At 42.2% G+C, this 21,047-nt stretch overlaps 1 protein-coding gene across 1 annotated transcript in view; it reads right to left on the reverse strand.

Moving 5' to 3' along the window:
- The window catches only part of LOC112151610 (enhancer of polycomb homolog 1), a 23,214-nt gene extending 2,300 nt beyond the window's left edge, over positions 1–20,914 (reverse strand). The window contains exons 1-11 of the mRNA XM_024280621.2: positions 20,307–20,914; positions 12,416–12,575; positions 10,913–11,058; positions 10,516–10,722; positions 10,177–10,325; positions 8,741–8,894; positions 7,887–8,045; positions 7,679–7,768; positions 7,419–7,567; positions 6,912–7,327; positions 5–83 (exon numbers count right to left, since the gene is read on the reverse strand). Coding sequence (XP_024136389.1) covers positions 5–83; positions 6,912–7,327; positions 7,419–7,567; positions 7,679–7,768; positions 7,887–8,045; positions 8,741–8,894; positions 10,177–10,325; positions 10,516–10,722; positions 10,913–11,058; positions 12,416–12,575; positions 20,307–20,459 — 1,862 coding nt within the window. The 5' untranslated portion in view covers positions 20,460–20,914. The remainder of the gene's footprint in view (positions 1–4; positions 84–6,911; positions 7,328–7,418; positions 7,568–7,678; positions 7,769–7,886; positions 8,046–8,740; positions 8,895–10,176; positions 10,326–10,515; positions 10,723–10,912; positions 11,059–12,415; positions 12,576–20,306) is intronic.
- Positions 20,915–21,047: the final 133 nt, after the last annotated feature.

Consider the following 21,047-nt stretch of genomic DNA (forward strand, 5'->3'; position numbering starts at 1 on the left):
CTGCTGCTGGCTCTGCTCCATCTGCTGCTTCTGCATGAGAACCAGCTGCTCCTGGTGCTGCTGGTACTGCTCAGCGGTGAACACTGGAGGGAAGAGCGCCGTCAAACACGAGGTTACACACAAACCAGAACGTCTGAAAACGGTTCGTGTCTGACCCTCAGAGGACAACCACGAGCTAAAAGATGAATGACCACCTCCTGGAGATGAATCAGAACGGTTTTAAAGAACATTTAATCATTTGAACCCAGAAACTTGAACCACCTGAAACCAAACAGATTTGTTTGGTACATATCGTTACCACATCACTGACCAACAGCAGGAAAGTTTACAGCCTTCTATCAGGACCAGAGCCGAGAATGAACCAGGTCCTTCATCTTCTCTACTTTGGCCCATTTGTTATATAAGGGAGGCAGCTGGACTTCACTGAAGTGCTGAGGACTGACTATAACGTACCTCAGATAGAGGACTTTGATGAGGTCTAGAAAGCTGACCTGGTCTAGAGAGCGAGTCAAGCCCTTACCGATGTAGCGGCAGCAGTAATTTTTGGGGGATATTTTCTCATATGGCCTGGTGTGAAAGTCTGCCTCATCTTAAGCTGGCTGTAGTTTTTATTCTCACAACTTGAGTTCTCTATTTTTTTTAATCTTTTATATTAAATTTCATGTACTTTCCTTAAATGATAGAAGAGGTTTGTGGTGTTAGCGTCAGGCACAAGAATAGTCTTCTAGCATAGTTCTAATATATCCGTTTTCTGCTCCGTGTCGGACGTCTTCAATCACAAATGCAGCCTAATCACCGACGTACCACCCCGTCTTTGCCAAAAACATTTCTTTTATGGCTGCCTGTATAGGTGTATCTGTCTGTTTTAACTCAGAAAAATCAACTTCTAGCTGTTGTGAGTAGTGATGCACGATAATGACTTTTTACAACCGAGACGATAGCCAATATTTTCCAGATTCTAATAGCCATACTGATATATTTTGATACTTGGGAAAAAATATTTGCAAGTACAAAAGTAGGAGCCTATGGCTCGTATGTATTCCAACAAATCTGCAGAAATAGTTTTACCTGCAAATAAATTGAACAGGTAGTTTAAACACCATTAGCCTTTGTTCAGTCTCCCATATGGATGTGAACAGAGAGAGGACATTTCAAATCAGATCAACTGTTAAGATTTAACTTAAATATCAACGTAACAAGGACATTTTTAGGGGTGTAACGGATCACAAAACTCACGGTTCGGATTGTGTCACGGCTTAAGGGTCACAGTTTGGATCATTTTTCGGATCAGTAAAAAAAAAAAAAAAAAAAAAGAAGAAGATAAAAGCCAAAAATTATTTTTTGGAAAAGCTTCTAACCAAATATTTAAAAATGTTAGCTCATTGAGGCATATTTATTAAAACCAAATATCTATAAAATTTGAACACATGTAAATGTAATCAGAAACTACACTTTTTAGCACATTGTTTGTGTTCAAAGAATAAAGCTACAACAACTGAGAGAAAAGAATACTTAAAAATAGTTTGGAAAATCCCAATTCTATCTGGAGTTCCCCTTAAAATGCTGATGTCCAAATTAAATCGTAAATGAATCAGTTAAAATTAATTATTTTTGATATTAATGGTTTTATTGACTCCAACTCTGGGGAGAATATAAATATTTAAAATAATTGTTATCTGTAAAACATGGCGCTGCCGTGTCCGACATCACTTACATGCGACTGAAGCTTGCAGGATGGGGGGGGGCACAAGTTGTAACAAGTGAAAACCGAGTGGTGAATGAGGAAGCAACGCCAGTTTAAGCGTTTGATTATTGGTCCATTTTATCTTAGAATTCTTTTCTTATAGGGATCATGGGCATGACGTCATACTGTCTGATATCAGTTAATAATCGGTATATGTGCAACCCTTGTAAGTACGTAATTCTGTCCTCACACGTTAACATAAAGCATGTCGTAAAACTCGCGAGTGAGAATCAAAGATCGTAAAGTAGCGTCATGTTGCAAAACTACAAGACAAAAAATAATCTGTGTTTAATTCCTTTTTATTTTAATTTACATACATTCTGAGTATGGATACTGACAAGGCAGCACTTATGAGATTGTGTCAGAGCGTTTGATCATATATTTGATTTAATAATTGATAGGATTAGGTGAAAACGATAGAGACTGAATATGGTCACATCTCCCAGTCCTAACCAGAGGTAACATCTGCAGTGAACCAAGATGGAGCGAAGGAGAAACACTCGCCATTCCAGTTCTGTAGAGTGTTTGTGCAGTGGGTGGGGCTTTTCCACCGGAAAGGTGAGGACCTCCCCTATGTCACACAGACACAGCCATACAGTCTATTACAGTCCAGCAGACACTGAACTTTAGCTCCAGACCAGAGAAAGTTACATTGTTTGGTTCCAATCCAAATGGCCTCATGGGAAAGTTTTTCTTCTGCCAAGGCTCTGATAAATCAGAAGTAAAGGATCACAGCACTGTACCAGTAAAGTCAGGTGTTTGACTTATTTTAACTTACATTTTTTCTGAAATCATCATCAGCAAATGCATCATTAGAACAGCTGTTTCAGTTAGACGGATCACTAAGAATAAACTTTGGTATCTCTGTTTAATAACAAAATAATCTGAAGACGTTACATTTTTTCTGGCTAATACCGATAACTGATACAGATATTTAAATGTCTACAAGAACACAAAGCTGAGAGATTTCTAGCAATAACTTCTGTACTCCCAAGAACTGTACAAACATGCATCCCAAACAGAAACTATCAAAATAGAAGTAGAAACGTAGCCTCAATATTCAATGACTGTTATCTACAAACACAAGCAATAGACCTTCAAGATCACTTAAATATAATAGGATTTAAGGAAAGTGCTTTGAAATTGAGTGTTTTCAAACACCAAAAGAAACAAATCTGTAAACCTACAACGCTGTAGTCTTGCATAAAAAATGTTCCTTTAGTTTGTTCGTAGCTGGTTTGAACGTAGACTTTGGGATGAAGATTTTTCCTTTCTTTAACATCACAGTGGATGCTAACAACCAGACGCTAACTTCAGCTGTGTCCAGCGTTTCTGATGTGATGGATAAATAAAGCAAAATTAAATGACTTGTGACCAAAATGACTTTGACACCCCTGGTCTAAAAGTTCTCATCAATCATCACCTTTCCATTGTGTTCCAACATTTGTGTTGGAGCACAGTGGAAATGGTTTCTTTTCACTTTCATGAAGAATATTTGCAAACTGCAGATCTTCATCTGTGGAGCTTCAGCTGGGATTTTTGTTATACCTGATTGGTAGAAAGAGAAGGAGAAGGCATCGTGTTTGATAGGTTGATGTTTGAGCAACTGAACTTTGTTGGGACAGTTGTACAGTAGAATGATTAGGGCTGGGCATCTCAGGGTAACTCACGATGCGATGCGATTCACGATACATGACTCACAATGCCGATAGTATCTCGATATGACAAACAATGCAATAATCTATACAATAACTATTTTTAAAACAGTGTATCTGTTTCTTTACTTCAAAACCTTTTAAAAAAATTTAAAATATGTTCATTTAACGCTCTATCCAACATTAAAATAAAATTATCAAAAATATATATATATCAAGTATATCAAAAGACCTCACTTCAAAGAGCAACAAATGTGAAATAAACATACATATTGCTGCATTTTAATTCATTTTATGTCAGATAATTATTATTGAGGCACGATATGAACTTTCAGCCGCTTATATTATATGATCATTGTGTTTTACAGAGCTGGTATCAATATTTATTAAAATTTCCTGCACTATTCTTTGATAATCTACACTTTAGTCACGTGCTCCACGTGCACACCACGAGCATACACACCTGTTGGCTCAATAACGGCGCTAGACATCTCATTTGGACGGTCAGAGGCTGCACACCTCTCCGCTAGAATCAGGTGGATTTTTAGCGTGGTGTTTGGACAGGTTACTGCTGTTGCCGCCCTTATAAACATTAAAAACAGCGCGCTGTCTGTATTCACGCTGTACCTGCGGCCGCTCAACTATGTTTTTAGGTTTTTGGGCTAAAAACGTATTGGTCCGGTCAAAATTGATGACGGGTTCGCAACGGCATCTTTGTATTTCACTGTGGTGCTCACGCCAAGTGCCAACCCCCCCATGCCGATATTTTGTTCCACCCTCTAAGTATGACTGTGTGTGACTACACTACCCAGAATGCCTAGAGGGGCCAAGAGCCAGCTGGTTTGTCAGAGGGGTTGATGGGAAGTTCTGTATATTTCCGGGTAAGCTGTTAGTGTTATTTTCCAGAGTGTTTCTAAAAAGCGAGAGCTGGTTTCCTGCTGCTTCTACTGCCTTCTGTTTCCTCCATTCTAACATGTTTTTTAGAGATCTGCTTTCAAGCTGCTTGTTGTTCCGTTAAAATCTGTAAACACAAAACTCCCCGACATATGAGAACAAAGGTCTGTCTCCTTCAGAGGTCATCTTTTTATAGATGATTCAGAATGAAACGTGTTTTGCATTCATAGCAGAACTGAGCCATAACAGCACAACTCTGAAACAGCTTCATCATTATCATCACTCTTCATATTTGGGTTGAATTCTGAACATCTACAACCCTCTTCTTGCTTATTTTACTTTTGGTTCCGGGTCACGAGCAGACGTGTGTCTCCAGCTCTCCTCAACTCTTCGGCTTTTAAAGTTTTTTAAAGTTGCCCACGAGCGACTTTAATCACCAAGCTGCAGCAACAACTACCGCAACGAGGAGAGTTGAACATGGCACCGAAGAAAAATCTTGAAGCTGATCTGGCAGAGCTTAAAACCGCGTTAGCCGACATCCAGTCTAGGCTAACCCCTTCTCTTCTGCGTGATGCTAAGCTCGAAGCTCTGCTGGCGCTTGAAGCTAAGCTAACACCACTGCTCCAAATCGTGGAAGATTTCTGTCAAGAAAAGGCACGTAACAAACAACGAGATAATCACCAAGATCTCCTGAAGAGAAGGATGCATGGCATGGATCAACAGGCACGGATGAATAATGTGATTCTCACGGGACTTCAACTCCAACCTCGGGTGTGGCCTGGTGCTACCAGCGCTAGCACGGATGCTAACGGAGCTGATATGGGAGCAAACCTGACCGAGGAGAATCAAGTTGGAGAATTTCTTGCGTCTAAAGTGATTTCCTTGGACCTACACACTGTTGAGGTCTGTCATCTGCTTCCTCGGAGAAAGAATATGGATAAACCAGCGATCCTGATCAGGTTTGTGAATCGCAAGGACAAGATAGCTCTGATGAAACAACGTAAAAACCTGAAGGGGTCTAATGTGTTTCTTAATGAACATCTTTCTAAATTTCACGCTGATCTGGCGAAGCACGCGAGGCTCCTACGACTGAAGAAACAGATCCACAGCAGATGGATTCTGAACTCCAGAATCTTTGTGAAACCACTCGGACCACCGGACGTTACAAAGCCTTTGGAAATAAAATCCATGAAAGACTTTGAGAACTGTGGGATTACGCATGTTTAACCCTTTACTTCAAGCAAAAAGTGAAATGTGAACTCAAAAACTGCTGGATACGACTTCTGACCCGATTCTGAGCTGCAGAACGAGCACATTTCCCTTGAAATGGGACCTTCACAGTCTCTCAGTCATAACAACGAAGAAGAACGATTACGTGGACTCAAACTTGTTCCTAAGCAGTGATGTAGCACTGATTCTAATTAAAAAAAAAATAAAAAATACATTTTTTATTTTATTTTTTAATTTTTGATCCTTTTCTTTTCAACTTGTTATTTTTATGATAATCATTTGTATGAAAACAATCTGCACAAATTGTATTTTTTTTTTATTAGAATATTTTGATTTTTTCTTTCTCCATAAACTAATGAAGATAATTTGTACTTATTATTTTTATATTTTTTAATAATAATAAATTTTTGATTAATACAATCTGCACTAATTGTCTTCTTTTTACGAGAATATCTTGATCTTTACCACATTAGCAAATGAAGATGATTTAATTATTTTTGTATCATCATAATTCATGCACAAAGTGTCTTTTTTTCTATGAGAATATTAGATTACTGTTTATGTAATATGCAGTAATGATTACTGAAAAGTTTACAATCACTATGGTATTACTTTTCTTTACTGATTAATATAAATGATTTGTCGTGGATGCTTTGAAACTTGATTACATTAATGATATTAATGATCCTTAATAGCCTGATTTTATTAATATTTGATATTAAGTCCTGAACCATATATTGATAATTCATGTAGAGAAAATGGTCGAGTCGGGGTGGGATTATATAAGTTCGCTTCCTTCCACTCCCTTTCAAGCGATCTACTTGTGATTCACTAAGTGTTATGTATGTATTATGACCTGATTGCTTGAAATAAACAATTTCGTTCAGAAGTTCTGTTTTTGCTGAACCAGAACGATAACCGTCAGGCTGAATTCAGCATTCTTCTTATGAAAAACTGACTCAGTAAATATTCAATTCGTTTCTGAACAGAACAGACACTTCTAATGAAATACTAAACTCAAACTAATTTAGAACAGGTTACCGCATTACAGTTACTGAGTAAAATAATCACATGTATTTCCACTCAGCAACACAGATTCTCCAAATTCACCTTGACTAAAATCAACAGATTTGATTCTGTAATGAACACAAGAAGAACATAAAGGAATAAAAGTCTCTCCAGACCGTTCAGAACCTGAACCCATGACCACAACAATGACCTGACCTCTAAATCTGAATCCAACTTCCTCCTCAGCAGCAGAAAACAGCACAGCTGTCTAACCAGAAACGATGTCCAGATTTACAACCAGACTAATGATGGAAACCGTCTGAAGACGTAAACCTCTAGAGATCAACCTCAAAGCAACAGGATGAAAACAGCGCACTCACCGTTAACTGGGGTGGAGCCGGGTCCGACGCGGCTCTGACAGTTGGCTCCTCCAGATAGGGTCCGGGTTAGTCCTGGAGCAGTCCGCTTAAAATCCCTAAATCCTTTTTGGGACGAGTCTGCCCCTCCCGAGGGATGATGGGATAGCGTCCGAGGTTTAAAATGTCTCCAGCGGCAAGATTTAATGTTCAACAGAATCTGGCTGAGGTCCATGGAGGCGGAAGGCGAGCGGGGCGATGACGAGGAGGGACGGCGGGGCGAGCTGGTACTGTCCGAGGTATTGGTTTCTGAGGTACTTGCGTTGGAGGTGTGGAGCAGAGAGCCTGGTGGAGATGAGGTGAGTGGTTCGGGTTGAGGGCTGGAGTCCAGACTCTGGCAGATGACATGGACGTCTGCGTGGGCTCGGTCCAAGAGGATGCTGGAACAGAAACCAAAGTTTACTCAGATTGGGATTATTTCACGTCAGCTTTTGAAAGACAGAACCACGGTTAACTCAGAGCTGAACTCACCGGCCCCCTCTGCCCACCCGACGGCGGGCTAAACCTATGCAGCGGCGCGGCGTGCTGAGAGAGGTCAGGCTGTAGCGGAAGCGTGGGTCTCCCAGCCCGCCCTCCAACGGGCTGACCCAGGGCCAGCTGCTGCTCTTGTCCTGATGGGACTGAAGACCGCAGAGAGAAAAGTGAGGATTGACAGAGACGTCCCGCACAGAGCTGGACAGGAAGTCACGGGCCGCTGCTGGAGCTACACATAGAAACCAGGAGTCACTCACAGCGTAATACTGACAGCCGGCCTTCCTCCTGAATGCAAAGCAGCCGTCTGGGTCGCTCTCCTCCTCCGCCTCAGAAGAACCTGAATGAATCTGAAGCACAAATGGGGTAAACACAGAGAGGTGCTGACCACGTCAGAGTTCATCTGTCAGGAACAAACTCTTCCTCAAACCAACAGCCAGGAAGTCGGACTAGCCTGAAGCGAAGTACCTGAGAGAAGGGCTCGTCGTCCGAGCTGGGAAAGTCGTACTGATTCAGGTCCTTGGGGTTGAACACGGAGGGCCCCGAGTGCTGAGGCGCCAGCAACGGAGGGATTTTGGGTTTCTTCTCATACTTCCTTTTCGTCCGTACCGCCTCGGCCTTGTCGGGCTTCAGAAAGACAGAAACCGCTCAGACTCAGAGGAAGATCACAGACTAGAGTCTGCAGAAAACAACAGCTGAAGGGCCATTGAAATGCAGATGGAGGCACGTGTCTGACACCCCCCAGGAGCCAGCTGGCTGGTCTGCCCCCTCCCCGACCCGTGCCACCTTTCACTCGTAACTGCCCCGGTGGGACGGCCCCTCCCTGAGTGAATGTGCTGCATCTACAAAGATTAGCAGATTCTTTTCAGTCCTCAGACGAGGAGGACAAAGCCACCGGGCCGGCCTCTTCCTACAGGACAAGGGCTTACATGAGGGCGGGGGCGGTTCTGGGGGGTCGACTGACTGAAGTTCTGAGTTTAGCAGAGCATACACGTGGCTTTCTGTGATCAACACAGAACATCAGAGTAGAATCAGTGCAGTCAGAGACGCAGACGCTGCAGCTTCTCTGGGAAAATGTGCGTTCTGTGACCCCCCCCCCCAGGAGCTGCTGTTTACAGGATTGAAGACATCACGACTTCCTGTAAACCAGAGCGTCATCGAGCATAACAGGTGTGACGCCCAAAAATGTGACCCCTCAAGCTGCACTCAGCTGTTAAGTTTAAAAACTGATCAAGTGTGAAATGAAAAGTCCTCAAAATGACATGCTGCTGGTTTCTAACAGAAACGCTGAAAAAGAATAAAAAAAAGAAAGTCTGCTTTACTTTCTTGTAGTCCCTCATGTCCAAGTGGTCCTGGTGCCGGTACTGGTTACTGCTGGACTGGGGAATGATGGGGATTGTGTAGACGGGCTTCACCAGAGCCCGCTGCGCCAGAGCTTCTGCCATCACCTCACTGCCAAAGTCAGGCAAGATGTTCCTGAAGAAGAACAGATTCAAAAGAGAGGAAATGAACCGGCTGAACTGTGTCAGGAAACCACAGAATCCTGGGAAATGTCAGAATCTCTCTATGAAACCACACGACTGCTTCTTCTGCAACACGCCACTAATGTTCAGGTCCAACTAAAGCACTGTTACCGACTGTTCAAACCAACTCCTGCAGCGGCCGGTGCGCCTGCCCGGGTCGCCACACACAATCATCGGATAATGAAGCGCTCTGTGCACGTGACCTGCTGGGAACGAAGCCGGCCGGCGTGGAGGGAGGCCGGCCTCCATAACCGAGGAAATTGAAATGTCACCACAAATCAAAAGCAGTTCTGAGAGAAGCTCAGAGCAGCAGCTGCTCGCACCGAAAACTCATTAGATCGTGATGCTGGCGTGAGACGGACGGGGAAGGTTTCCCTTCAGCTCCAACCGGAGACCGAACAACAACAAGATCAACAACAAACATCTTTCACACAACAACGACACACGTTCAAAATGAGCAGAAAACCCTTCCAGACATCAAAGACTTCATCAAGTCTGACATTTCAGTGCCTTTGGGGATTCCTGGATACTTAGAGATCACATGTTTTAAAGTCAAGGGGGCCGGATCATTTTATTTTATTGTTATTAATGACCCGATGTTATCTTGAACTCATTTCTAACTCGTATAATTTTGACAAAATAGGGAGAGTAAAATATTGAAAGTTATTTAAGGTTTAAGTTGTTTTATTCTGGAATATTTCAGCCTTTTTATTATTCATAATTATGTTAAAAAGTTACAGTTTTAAAGTTTTAAAAATGTAGTTTTAGAGTGTTCATTAAATGTTTACCCAGTTCAGGCCACGACCTAAGGTGTGTTTTGGATTTTGGCCCCCTGTGCGATTGAGGTTGACACTCCTGCTGTAGAACAACCAGAGTAACCGTTCCTGAGAGGTTTGGTATTTTACAGCCGATAAGCTTCAAAGGACCTGAGCCAACATACACTGATGTAAAGATAAAGAGGACAACCACCTAAACACACACTGTGACCCAAGAAACGCCTTCAAAAGAGCACACTTTGGTCTTCTAGCCAAACGTGATGTGCAGAAGGGAAAACTCCAGAGTGCAGTGATGGAAGCAGCATCACAACGACTCACGAAGCCAGAGCTCACAGTAAAGATTCTTAAAAAAAAACAACAACCACACAGTCTGCTCAAACACCACATAGAAGACGAACACAATCGGCTTCAGTCTGACCAGAACTCCATCAGATGAGACTCCCCGACGCCTCCTCTCACCTCTTCTCTACGATCTCCAGAGTGAGGTGCAGGAGTTCCCTTTTGCTCTTCTCCCTCCTTTTGATCATCTCCAGGATGGTGACGGCTCTGCTCAGGTCTCTGCGCAGCTTCAGCATCTTCTCGTATGATGCTTCATCGTTCTTACGGTTCTGAAAACATCAGCCACAGTTCCCTTCATGTAACCTAACGTTCTATAGATCTGTATCACTGAAAATATGACTGAATGTATCACAGTTCTTTCTGAAAACTAGAAAATGTTTACTAAGAATGTTATATCTGAATGAGACACTTTATGTGTGTTTTTGTTTCCTGTTTCAGTCTCAGTGGCGCATGACTTGCCTTTCTGGTCTGCATCTTCTCCGTCCGCCGGCGAAAGGCCACGTAAGGGTCGCTGGTGCTGGATCCATCCCTCTTCTCCTGCTTGACGTTGGGAATGAGGCTGCCTCCTTTGCAGGTTTTCCTCTTACGGCTCCAGTAGTCAAAGACTTCTTTAATCAGCTCGTCGTCCTCTTTCAGTAACAGCTTTGCTTCCTGAAGACTGACGGGCTGAGGACAAACAGAAGGACAGACCAATGAGAAGTTCATCTATAGTTAATGTTGAGGAATGAGAGCGCTGCTTCAACTCCGTCACTACCATCTTTTTTAAGCTTGCCATGACTAAAGATGGTAAAATCCAGACTAGGATCCACATTTTAGCTTCTGAATCCAAAGAAAGAGCCCGTTTTTCTTGTTGTACCTGCTGTCCGCTGCCTTTCTCCAGACGATCGATCATTTCTTCAAACTGCAGATGGGTGATCTCCATCCCCTTCTTCAGCTTATTCACAAACGCATCGTCCTCTGAGTCCAGGTCGTAATCCGGCTGCTCTGTGTCCAAACTGAAAGCTGGAGAGAAAAATGGACGTGCTTCACACTATTCCCCTTCACACAAATACAGCTGATCAGAAAAACAAGACAGTGACAGTACAAACCGAAAAGAAACCGTTTTAGATCAACAGTTATTTCCCTCACACCTGTTCTTTTTGACCAAACATGTTCAGAGTTCATAAAAGGGTTTGGATGAAGCTAAAAGCTTATCAAGTCCTAGCGCCTATGCTCTTACCCAGCCCAAATTAAGTATACAATCATCTCATCAACTATACTGAGATATTGAACAAAGAACAAAATACATTTCATTCATGAAAAGAATAGTGAAATAACAATTTTGTACATTTATATATACACTAGTACAAATATACACAAAATAAAATATTTCATCAGTTTAATGTTTGTTCTTACAGGTGGTTTGACGTAAATGTTTGCATTTATTTTCTCTCAACTGGAAGAGCTTTTGGATACTTTACTTGGAACATGAATTGAATTATTTTGAAGTCAATCAAGTCCACAAATTTCAACAGTTTTAGTTTCAAACTAAAACTTTTAGTTTCCCCCTAAGCAGAACCTGTCCAACCAGATGATGGAGATTAATGATCTTTATAAACTAGAATTCATGCTGAGATTAAAACAAGACAGAAATCATTAAGATCCATCAGTCTACATGGATGGAAGTGGGCTGGAAAACCAAGACCACCAACAGGCCGCAGACGACCAAAGAGGTCACAAAGAGGTCAGAGTTCATCCTCCAGAGGACAGGAGGAGTATCTCCTGAGAAAATACTGTGATGGAGTTAATCTTTCTGGACGCTTTGAAAAACATTTGCTGGAAAAGAAACTTCTAAAAGGATCACACCAACATACAAGCATGGTGGTGGTAGTATGAGAGTCGGGGCCGTTTTGTCCGGTTAAAATCAGAAGTTTTTACTGTGTTCAATGAAACCATGAATTCTGTTTTTCAAAATCCATTTGCTGGTGACCCAAATGTCTTTGGTTCTGAGCAGCAGAACTCTTCAGTTCTGGGTCAACGACCTTTGTCTGCTTCAAGCGTCGTCGCCTAAAACACTTCAGAGATAAACCATGAAGTCTTTCAGGAGAAAACTTTTTTTCAAGATTGGGTTTTACACTGATCTTGGCTGACATTACTGTGGTAATGAAACTGTTTTCATGTATGCACATTCAGAATGAAGGGACATGAATGAGCACAAGTAGAGCCTGGTCTGTAGAGACGACAGAGACATGAGAGCAGAATGAGGAAACATCTCTGTCACCTGACTGACACTGATGCCACATTTGACTCATCGTCCAGTGAATCCACTCTAAATAAAAGCAGCGTGTGAATCCCAGCAGCTGGAAGACGCTGTACTCACGCTGTATGTGAATAAGCTGCTTTGGCATTTTGAACTCCCCGGGGTAGAGGGACTCGTAGTGCGTGATGTTGCACTCTGCCTCGGGGACCGGGATAACCATGTTGTCCCGCTTCTCGCCATAGACCTGCTGTGCCGAGATCGCTCTCTGGAGATGGTGCTCCTGTGGAGGAAACGAGCAGATGTTAGGGGCAGTTTGGGAGCTGAGACGCTCACGAGCCACGCGTGTTCAGATAGGAACCGGCAGAGTTATTTACATGTAAATGACTTTCATAGAGAATCCTGCTCTGATGATGCTGCACAGCAGCAGCTTCTCACAGAAGAAAACGAGGAGAGAACAGTCCAGCTGATGAGGTTTAGAGGTGCAGTGAACTCCAGCACCTCATCTTCAGACTCTCAGATGGCAAAGAGGCCCTGACTGAATCCATTTGCTTTTAGCACTCCAGGTCACTTTAACACATTTTCAGACTCTGTCAGAATGAAGATGCAGATCACTGCTGAACGCCTGACGCTAAAAACACGACCAGAGTGGAGCAGAAATAGAAATGCTGACCGTTTCATTTTTGACCTTCAGGTAGAAAAGGTCACAGTGAACGGCAGTGACCGACAGAAACACCAAACACACAAGAGAAGAGCTCCGATGCTGAAAAAATGAAACCATCGAGTTTATAGCCATCAACTTCTAAATATTAGGGCAGCACGATTAGTCAAATAATCGACGATTATTAAAATAGGTGACGACTAATTTAATTGTTGATTAGTTGTTACTTTACATTATATAGTCAGAGTTTAGTAAAGCTGAACAAAGTTGTGAGCGTTCAGCACCAAAAAAAAAAAGTACTTTTTTTTTTTTTTTTTTTTCAGTGACAGTGAGACCAAAACTTTATGGTTCCTTGTTTCAGATGCCAACAACATTTGATTTAATCTTGTTTTAATATCAGAAACTAATGAAGGACAGAAGCTGCATGATTCATTAAAAGTTAAATAAACTATCATCTTAATTGTCTTTATTTTTGGTTAGTTTTAAGATGGTTTAACATGTGTGCTTTACGTCCACTTTGAGCATGAACCGATTAGTCGAGTATTAAAATAAGAGTTTCTAACAAGCCCTATTAAATATACACAATTCCTAAAGAATTCAGTTGAACGTACAGAGAAACCAGGGGTGTAACGGATCACAGAACTCACAGTTTGGATCGTGCCATGGTTTTAGGGTCACGGTTTGGATCATTTTTCTGATCAGTTAAAAAAAAAAAAACAACTGCAATAAACAAGATAAAAGCCTAAAACTCATTTTTGGAAAAGCTTCAAAAGAAACATTTAATGTTTGCTCATTGTGGCCTATTTATTAAAACAAAACATCTATAAACTTTGAACACAAACAAAATGCTTAAACATGTAAATTCCTATTACATTTAAATGCTTTTAGACCAAATCTATAAAAACTGAAAGAAAATACCAAATCTATCTGGAGTTCCCCTTAAAATGCTGATGTCCAAATTAAATCATAAATAAATCAGTTCAAATTAAACCTGTATTTATTTTTGGTAATTTTCTTATTGAAACCAACTCTGGGAACCTTTAAATATTTAAAATAATTGTTATCTGTGAAACATGGAGCTGCCATGCCCACTTTTCCTGGCGATTTATGATCCCTCTGACTTGCCGTACTATCGTCCCGACTGCTCACGTTCCTGTTATGGAGCAGCAGCTCCCTCCTGAGCGGGACAGCTGCTGCTATGGCTGATCCTAACCGGGAGAATCTCTGAACCCAGAACGGAGACGAGTACCGATGCTTTTATTCAGCTCCTAACATTCAACAAACCTGATATTTCACCTTTTGGGTCCTCCATGATGAAGTCGAGAAAGGTTTTTGACGGAGCTCCTCCCACATGCAGCGGGAGCTCCACGTTCCCACACTTTTGGAGAACTGTCAAGCAGCTACTTCAGCGTTTGTTAAAACAAAGACGATTAACACGAATTTGATGCCAATACAATTCAATGTGAACAGACAATTGATTTCAATGACGGTGTGTGAGCACACGGGGGGGTTGGGGTGTTCCAAGGTACACGGTGTGCAGAACCACGGCTTGTGATCCGTTACACCCCAACAGCAAACCCAATAAAGATCCACAGCAGGATGGAAGCAGCTTTCATACTGAGCATTACGCTAATTCCTCTTTTAAAGTGACAGATGGTCAAACTGACTGGAGGTCCATCGTGATCTCACAAGTGTTCTAGCCGAGCTCCTGTTCCTCCTGACGTTACACTTCCACAACCGACTTCTGAAGTAAGGGACAGCTTTCTATAAAATACTTTCCTCTGAAGGACTGACTCTGCCTCAGTGTCATTACAAATCCGAACTTCCTGTTGCTTTGAACCTCTTCCATCCTACAGGACTGAGCAGACCGCACCACTGAGCTGATGGGAGCTCTGTATGAGGCAACAGAAAGACGACTGAGAGCTGCTATGAAGAACATGGCACGCATTCAGGTGTGAACCATCTGCCTGTGAGGAGTTCATCAACCAGAGTGCTGTGTGGAAGAGTTCACTTTTAGGTCACTGGAGGATAAAACCGTTTACCTTCAACTTCAATCTGGTACATCATCATGGAAGTCATTAGGCAGGAAAAACATCAAACATTTTAACACAAGAAACGTTTGTGTTTCTGATTGAACTCTGTTGTTGGGATTATAACCACAATGCACCAGTGTTTAAAGTCCCAGTTATCTGTTGATCTGTTTCCAAAGCGTTTTTTCATTATGATGATGCTGTTTTTAGACTAAATCTAAAACCTGTGTCTTCTAGGACATAGTTTCTGCAGAGTTACAGAAATTCATCTCTGAGTTGTTGGTGCAGAGAAAGCCTGAGATTATTTCCTCATTCCCTTTATTTACACATTCTCCCGCTAACTTACAGCCTACATGCCTCCAACCCAACATTTGCGGAGCAACAAAAACGCTGAGCAATATCAGCGCGTACAGATCCAGATTCCAGCTCAGACGAGGAAAACAGAGACGTCCATGGATCTATTTGTCTGTAAGTAAATGCATCAAAGTGGGCCGGAGTAGAGACTGTAGATTTTACAAAACCACAAGCTTTCTCCGATGACATCTTTTAATCTGGATTCACAACAAAAAGAAACCTTCAGTAACATAATTTTGATCTCAACTTCATGTGTGGCCTTCAACATGAGAAAAATACAAGAATGTGTTACAACACCATTTACATCAGTGTCTTTAAAACACTTGGAGCATTCCTGCAGAGAACATCTGCACTAGTGTTTATATGTCATTAACATTTCCACACAAACAGGACATCCAACTGAAGCCCAGCTCATTAAAACTACAAGCATCATCATTATTCAGCTGTCTCCTTTAATGTTCATACAATCAAAAACCCTGTTAGACTCCTTACACTAAAGATCCACTTAATGTCAAACTTCTGATGATTCAGCAGAGAAAACGATAAGCTTCCCTAAAACACAAAGCACATTTTAACAGAGAAACTTTTTAAAATGCTTACACCATTGCTGACTCTTTATTAACAATATCTGGAATAAGGTTTTTTTGTGTTTTTGGAAGTCCTTCATGTGCAATGAGGAGATGCTGATCCAGCCTCAAGTGTTTCATGGAACTTTCTCAGATACTTGGCATATTGTGGTCACAGTGTTATGACATCCATAAATACTGACATGTGTGAAACCACATTAACGGAGGAACAGACAGAGACGCTTCAGAACCTGCAGCTGCTTAGCAGAAATCTCCATCTCTCCTTTAACTGCAGAAATCCTAAACTTTCACAGCTGGGATTTGATCAACATCATCTGAAAACATGGATTCTGTCTTTCATCTAACTAATCAGTTTGAATGAAACAGTCCATGAGAATCGAACCAGCCTCTGCTTTACACTTTTAGTTTTAAAATAAAGCTTTACACATGAAACAGACCAACAGTCTGAACTCCATATTCAACTATTGGAATGTTTTGATCTGGTCTGAAGGAGTTTTTAAATGTGAATTAACATGTGGGATTTTATTTTTTCAAACAAGTGTTTTGGTCTCTTTAACAAAGAACAGTAAAAAGATTTCCACAGTAACAAAGAAAACTTGAATTTTATCTTCTACGTTTGTACAGAGATAAAATAAAATCCTTTTACATATTTTTTCATTTAAGCCGAATAAAGTTGTACGTTTATTGATTTGTATTACCGTTTATGATTAAGGCTGGGTTGATAAAAATTGATTAATCTATTTAAACTTAACAGATCAATAATCGATTCATAAAAAACATAGATCGATTTAGCAGACAAAGCTAAAGTCTGCTAGCTTGATGCTAACGTTTAAAGGGATTTCCCATAGGATGGCTAATGCTACAGCTCGGTCGACCTAAACAGTCATTGCTGACTAAAGAACGTCTTTATAAACTCACACAAATGAATTTTCCAAACTCTTTTAAGAACATATTTTTAAAGTAACTATTTGTGGTCTAAAACATCGTTTTTTCCTCATACTTTGTTGCAACTTTCAGGAGAAGCAGAACAATGTTTCCAATGTTAATGATCTGAACATTTTTGTTAGAACTTCTCCTTAGAGAATCCATGTAACTCTGTATTATTAATAATCTCATTATTTCACTGATACATTTTAAAGTATGTGACCTGGATCAGATTATTAATGTATTTCTAGACAAATGTGTAAACTCAAAATTGAATTGAATAAAGAGGATCAAAAGAATAGAAAAAAAAATAGAATTGAATCGATCCAGGCTCTGGTGAATCGTATTATTTCTGAAAATCCTTACTGATACTCAGCCCTATTTATGATGATCAGAGTATAAACACACATTGAAGAAAAAGTACTGTCAACTTTGGTGATACAAGAAAACAATGTTGCTCCAAAACTCTAATAGAACATCTGATGTTGGTTTGAATGTTTTTCCTCTTCAGTCACGTCGACATCAGTGTCCACTTTACCTTTAAAGATGGTGACCCTAAAGGTGAAGTCCAAAGAAATACCTCAACAACAGTACATTGTATTTAGATAGAATACAAAGATGAAGTGAAGAGAACGTGTCCAGGTTAAAGACTTTGTACTACAAAACCAGGTTAGCACCAGAACATGCTGGTCATCCGAAGCAAGCACAGGAGTCACTCGGACCATGTCAGCTCCAGAACCCCTCAAGTCTGCAACACCACACAACTCGGTGTGATGGAGAGAAAACATCAACACTGTGGCTGCAAATCACCCACCATGCACTGCCCCATTAAAAAGTCTGACAAAAACCCTCCAACAGGGGCTGCTGCCATGGCAACTGAAGTGTGGTTGCCTGCTGAGGCGTCAGCACACGAGGACCGCAGGAAGGCTTGAAAATGAAATCATGCAATTTGTGCTTTGTATTAAGGCCCACACCCCATTGATAATTCCCAAAGCAGTGCATGCAGGGAAATAAACCGGAGCCAAGAACGCTCCAACCATCATGTATGAATACGAACCCAGCTGAATGACGGGTCTGCAGCACATCCAGGAGGATTAAAGCAAAAACAACCGACTTATTCAGAGCAACACTGCAGCATTTTTCTGTAAGGTAGCCAACATAGGAAAACACAACACCAGCTATTAGAGAATGTTTCTTTAAGCATAGATCCAGACATTAGATCCTCTCTGCTGCACCACTTTAACACATGGGATCAGACCAGTGGGGCTAACAGAAACGATTATTTTAAATCAACTAATCGACAATTGTTTTTTTCAGAATAGTCGACTAATCGGGTCATGCGTAAAGTTGATGCATAACACACATCTTAACCATCATCAGCTTTAAACCGTTTATTAAACTTTTAATGAATCATGCAGCCTCTGTCCTTCATTTGGTTATGGCATTAAAACCAGACTTAAATCATGAGGTCGGCATCTGAAACAAGGAACTATTTTTCACAAAAGATAGTTTGGTTTCACCGACTCAAATATAAAAAAAAAAAAAAGTTTTTGGTGCTGAACGCTCACAACTTTGGTCAACTTTACTACCCTCTGACTCCATATAATGTAAAGTAACAACTAATAAACTATTAAATTAGTCGTCGACTATTTTCAAAGTTACTTGAACTTTTACTGAACTCATGTTTAAAAAAACATCTTCACCTTTCGGCGTATCCCTCTCAGGGTCGCCACAGCCTAACAGCACCCACTGTGTCGCATCAGTGATTTTTACGCCGGATGCCCTTCCTGACACAACCCTGTACTTGAGGGGCACAGGGACCCAGTTAGGCAGCAGCGTCAAGGGTCTAAGGACCCAATCTGGGTGGGGATCAGTGGACAACCCTGGGAATCGAACCCAGGGCTCCTGGGTGTCAGCCCTTCACTGAGTCATCCAGCCGCTCTATGTTTAAAAAAACATGGAAAAGAATAAATCCTGTTTCACCATTTCACGTAAAACTGTTTATTTATGCTGGAACAGGAAGATTATACCCGTTTGTTATGACATGTTTAGAAGATAATATAGTCAGCAACTACATTAGTCGACTAATCATGGAAGCCCAGTAACACTTTCAAAATAAAAACAACAAATCTACCAAAAATATCAAAACAAAAAAACTAAAGTGAAATCCAAGTTTTACTCTTGAGCTTTGTGCATTTATTGTTTGGATCTTTTAACAGATTCTGATAAAAAACAGTCCGACGAGATGCTTCAATTACCAAACTCCAGGTGGTTAAGAGTCCAACACTCACCGTTAACCAGCATCCAGAGGTTTTAAAGGGTTAAAAGCGACTAAAGTAAATTCATTCAAACATAAAACAGTGTAGATTTGTCTTCCTGAGTCATCATCACAGACTCTTCATTCAGTCTGCATTAAATGTCACTGCTGGACAGGATGTGGGTCAGGAGCTCTCCCTCGTAGTAAAACTCTTCTCTTTATCTCTTCTGGCGTGCTGTTATGTAACGGCGCCGTGTGTATGTTTACAGTAGGTGGGAGGGGTCCAACGGAGGGATTTCTGCTGACTTTGCCGCTCTGTGATGTTTGTTTGCTGGACGCATTTCAGTCACGGCAACGACAAACAAGCCGGCGGATGCATTTCATGGGACCTGCAGCCACGCTTCAGGTGGATAAAAGCTCATTCTGTTTAACACTGGACTTCAGGTGACATTATTACTTTTGTCTTGTCAACATGTTATAAACAATTATAAACTTCCTGTTCCAGCTTTAATAAAGATCAGCTTAATGATGAAAGAGGATTTATTCTTTTTAATTGTTATTTTAAACATGAATTCAGTAAAATCTAAATCTTTGACATTCACCAGGAAAACTAAATTATCGAGATAAAATCATCTGTATTAAAGGACGGATCTACAGAAAACCCTCCACTCACCATCAGATTCACACTGATGGAGAACTTTGACGTTTACCACATGAATTCTGGACACGTGAACGCACCACTGCTGCCTACGTAAGAGTACGTCAGAGCACGACAGCTTCCCCACAGAAATGACATTGGCGCACCTGTCCGCGCGCGCAAGTAAGGGGGAGGCGCGCCCCCTGGCGGCTGAAGTTCAGCGGCGCACGAGGCCCGCTCCACGCTCGCGCTGCCCAGAGAAAGTCAACAAAATGGTGGCGCTGACGACGGTCACGTGACCTCTTTGTGCATTCGCGCGCCGATAACGGGACAGTAAACGGTCAAAACGCAGATTCTGAGTAAAATTCCGCCGCCGGGCGCCCTCATGACCCTCCGGGAACCGCGGCGGAGGGGCTGACGGCGATATTCGCCGAGATCCGTCGTGTGCGCCGGACGGCAGAAATGGCGGCCATTTCGCAGAAGCTGCGCAGCAGCGGCGGCAAACCCGCCGACACTCATCCGCGGCTCACCGCCACACACCCGGCGACCGGCGGGATAACATACCGATTCCTCCTCCTTCTCCATCCCCGTCGGCATCTGCGGAACGGCCCGGTTGATCGAGGCATATTCGTGCAGGTCCGGCAAATCCTCGCAGCGGAAGACGGGCAGGGGCTTACTAGCATCCAACGCCCGCGCCCGAAACGATAATTTACTCATTTTTATGATAAGAGATGCAGCATAAATCTATTCGATCTGCTCGGAGTAACAGGAGGTCTGCTTCGAGTTCTCATGGAGAAATCGTGGCGGGCTCCAGGATCCAGGCGCTCGATGGAAGGCGGGCTCGGGTCCGTGGCAGCGCGAACAGAGCCGGGCAGGCCCGGGTCTCGATCGCTCTCTGTCGGTCTGTTTCGCTGCTGCGCTCCGCTGTTCCTCCCCGGTTCAGTACGCCATGGCCAACATGGCGGACATTACAAACTCATGCAGCTCGCTGAGAACGGCCCAACCCCCGGTCCCCAACAGCCATTCCCACGCAGCTCTGCACGCCTGCGCGCTCGACGAGGCCTTGGGGTGCGAGGAAGGAGGGGGGCAGAGCCCGCGAGGAGCCCGGGACGGAGGCTGATGGCGGGAGGAGCGTTTCCCGGGTCGCCCGTTACACCAGAGACAGAAGACCAAATAAAAGCTTAAAAACTAGTTACATCCGGGAACTTTACCGGCTCGTGGTTAGGTAAACAGAATCCACTCATAACGTTTCTAATGTGATTCATTTACAACAAACTCATGATAAACAATACACGAGAGGATAGA

Source organism: Oryzias melastigma, linkage group LG20 (assembly GCF_002922805.2).
Source record: "Oryzias melastigma strain HK-1 linkage group LG20, ASM292280v2, whole genome shotgun sequence".
Classification (NCBI taxonomy): domain Eukaryota; kingdom Metazoa; phylum Chordata; class Actinopteri; order Beloniformes; family Adrianichthyidae; genus Oryzias; species Oryzias melastigma.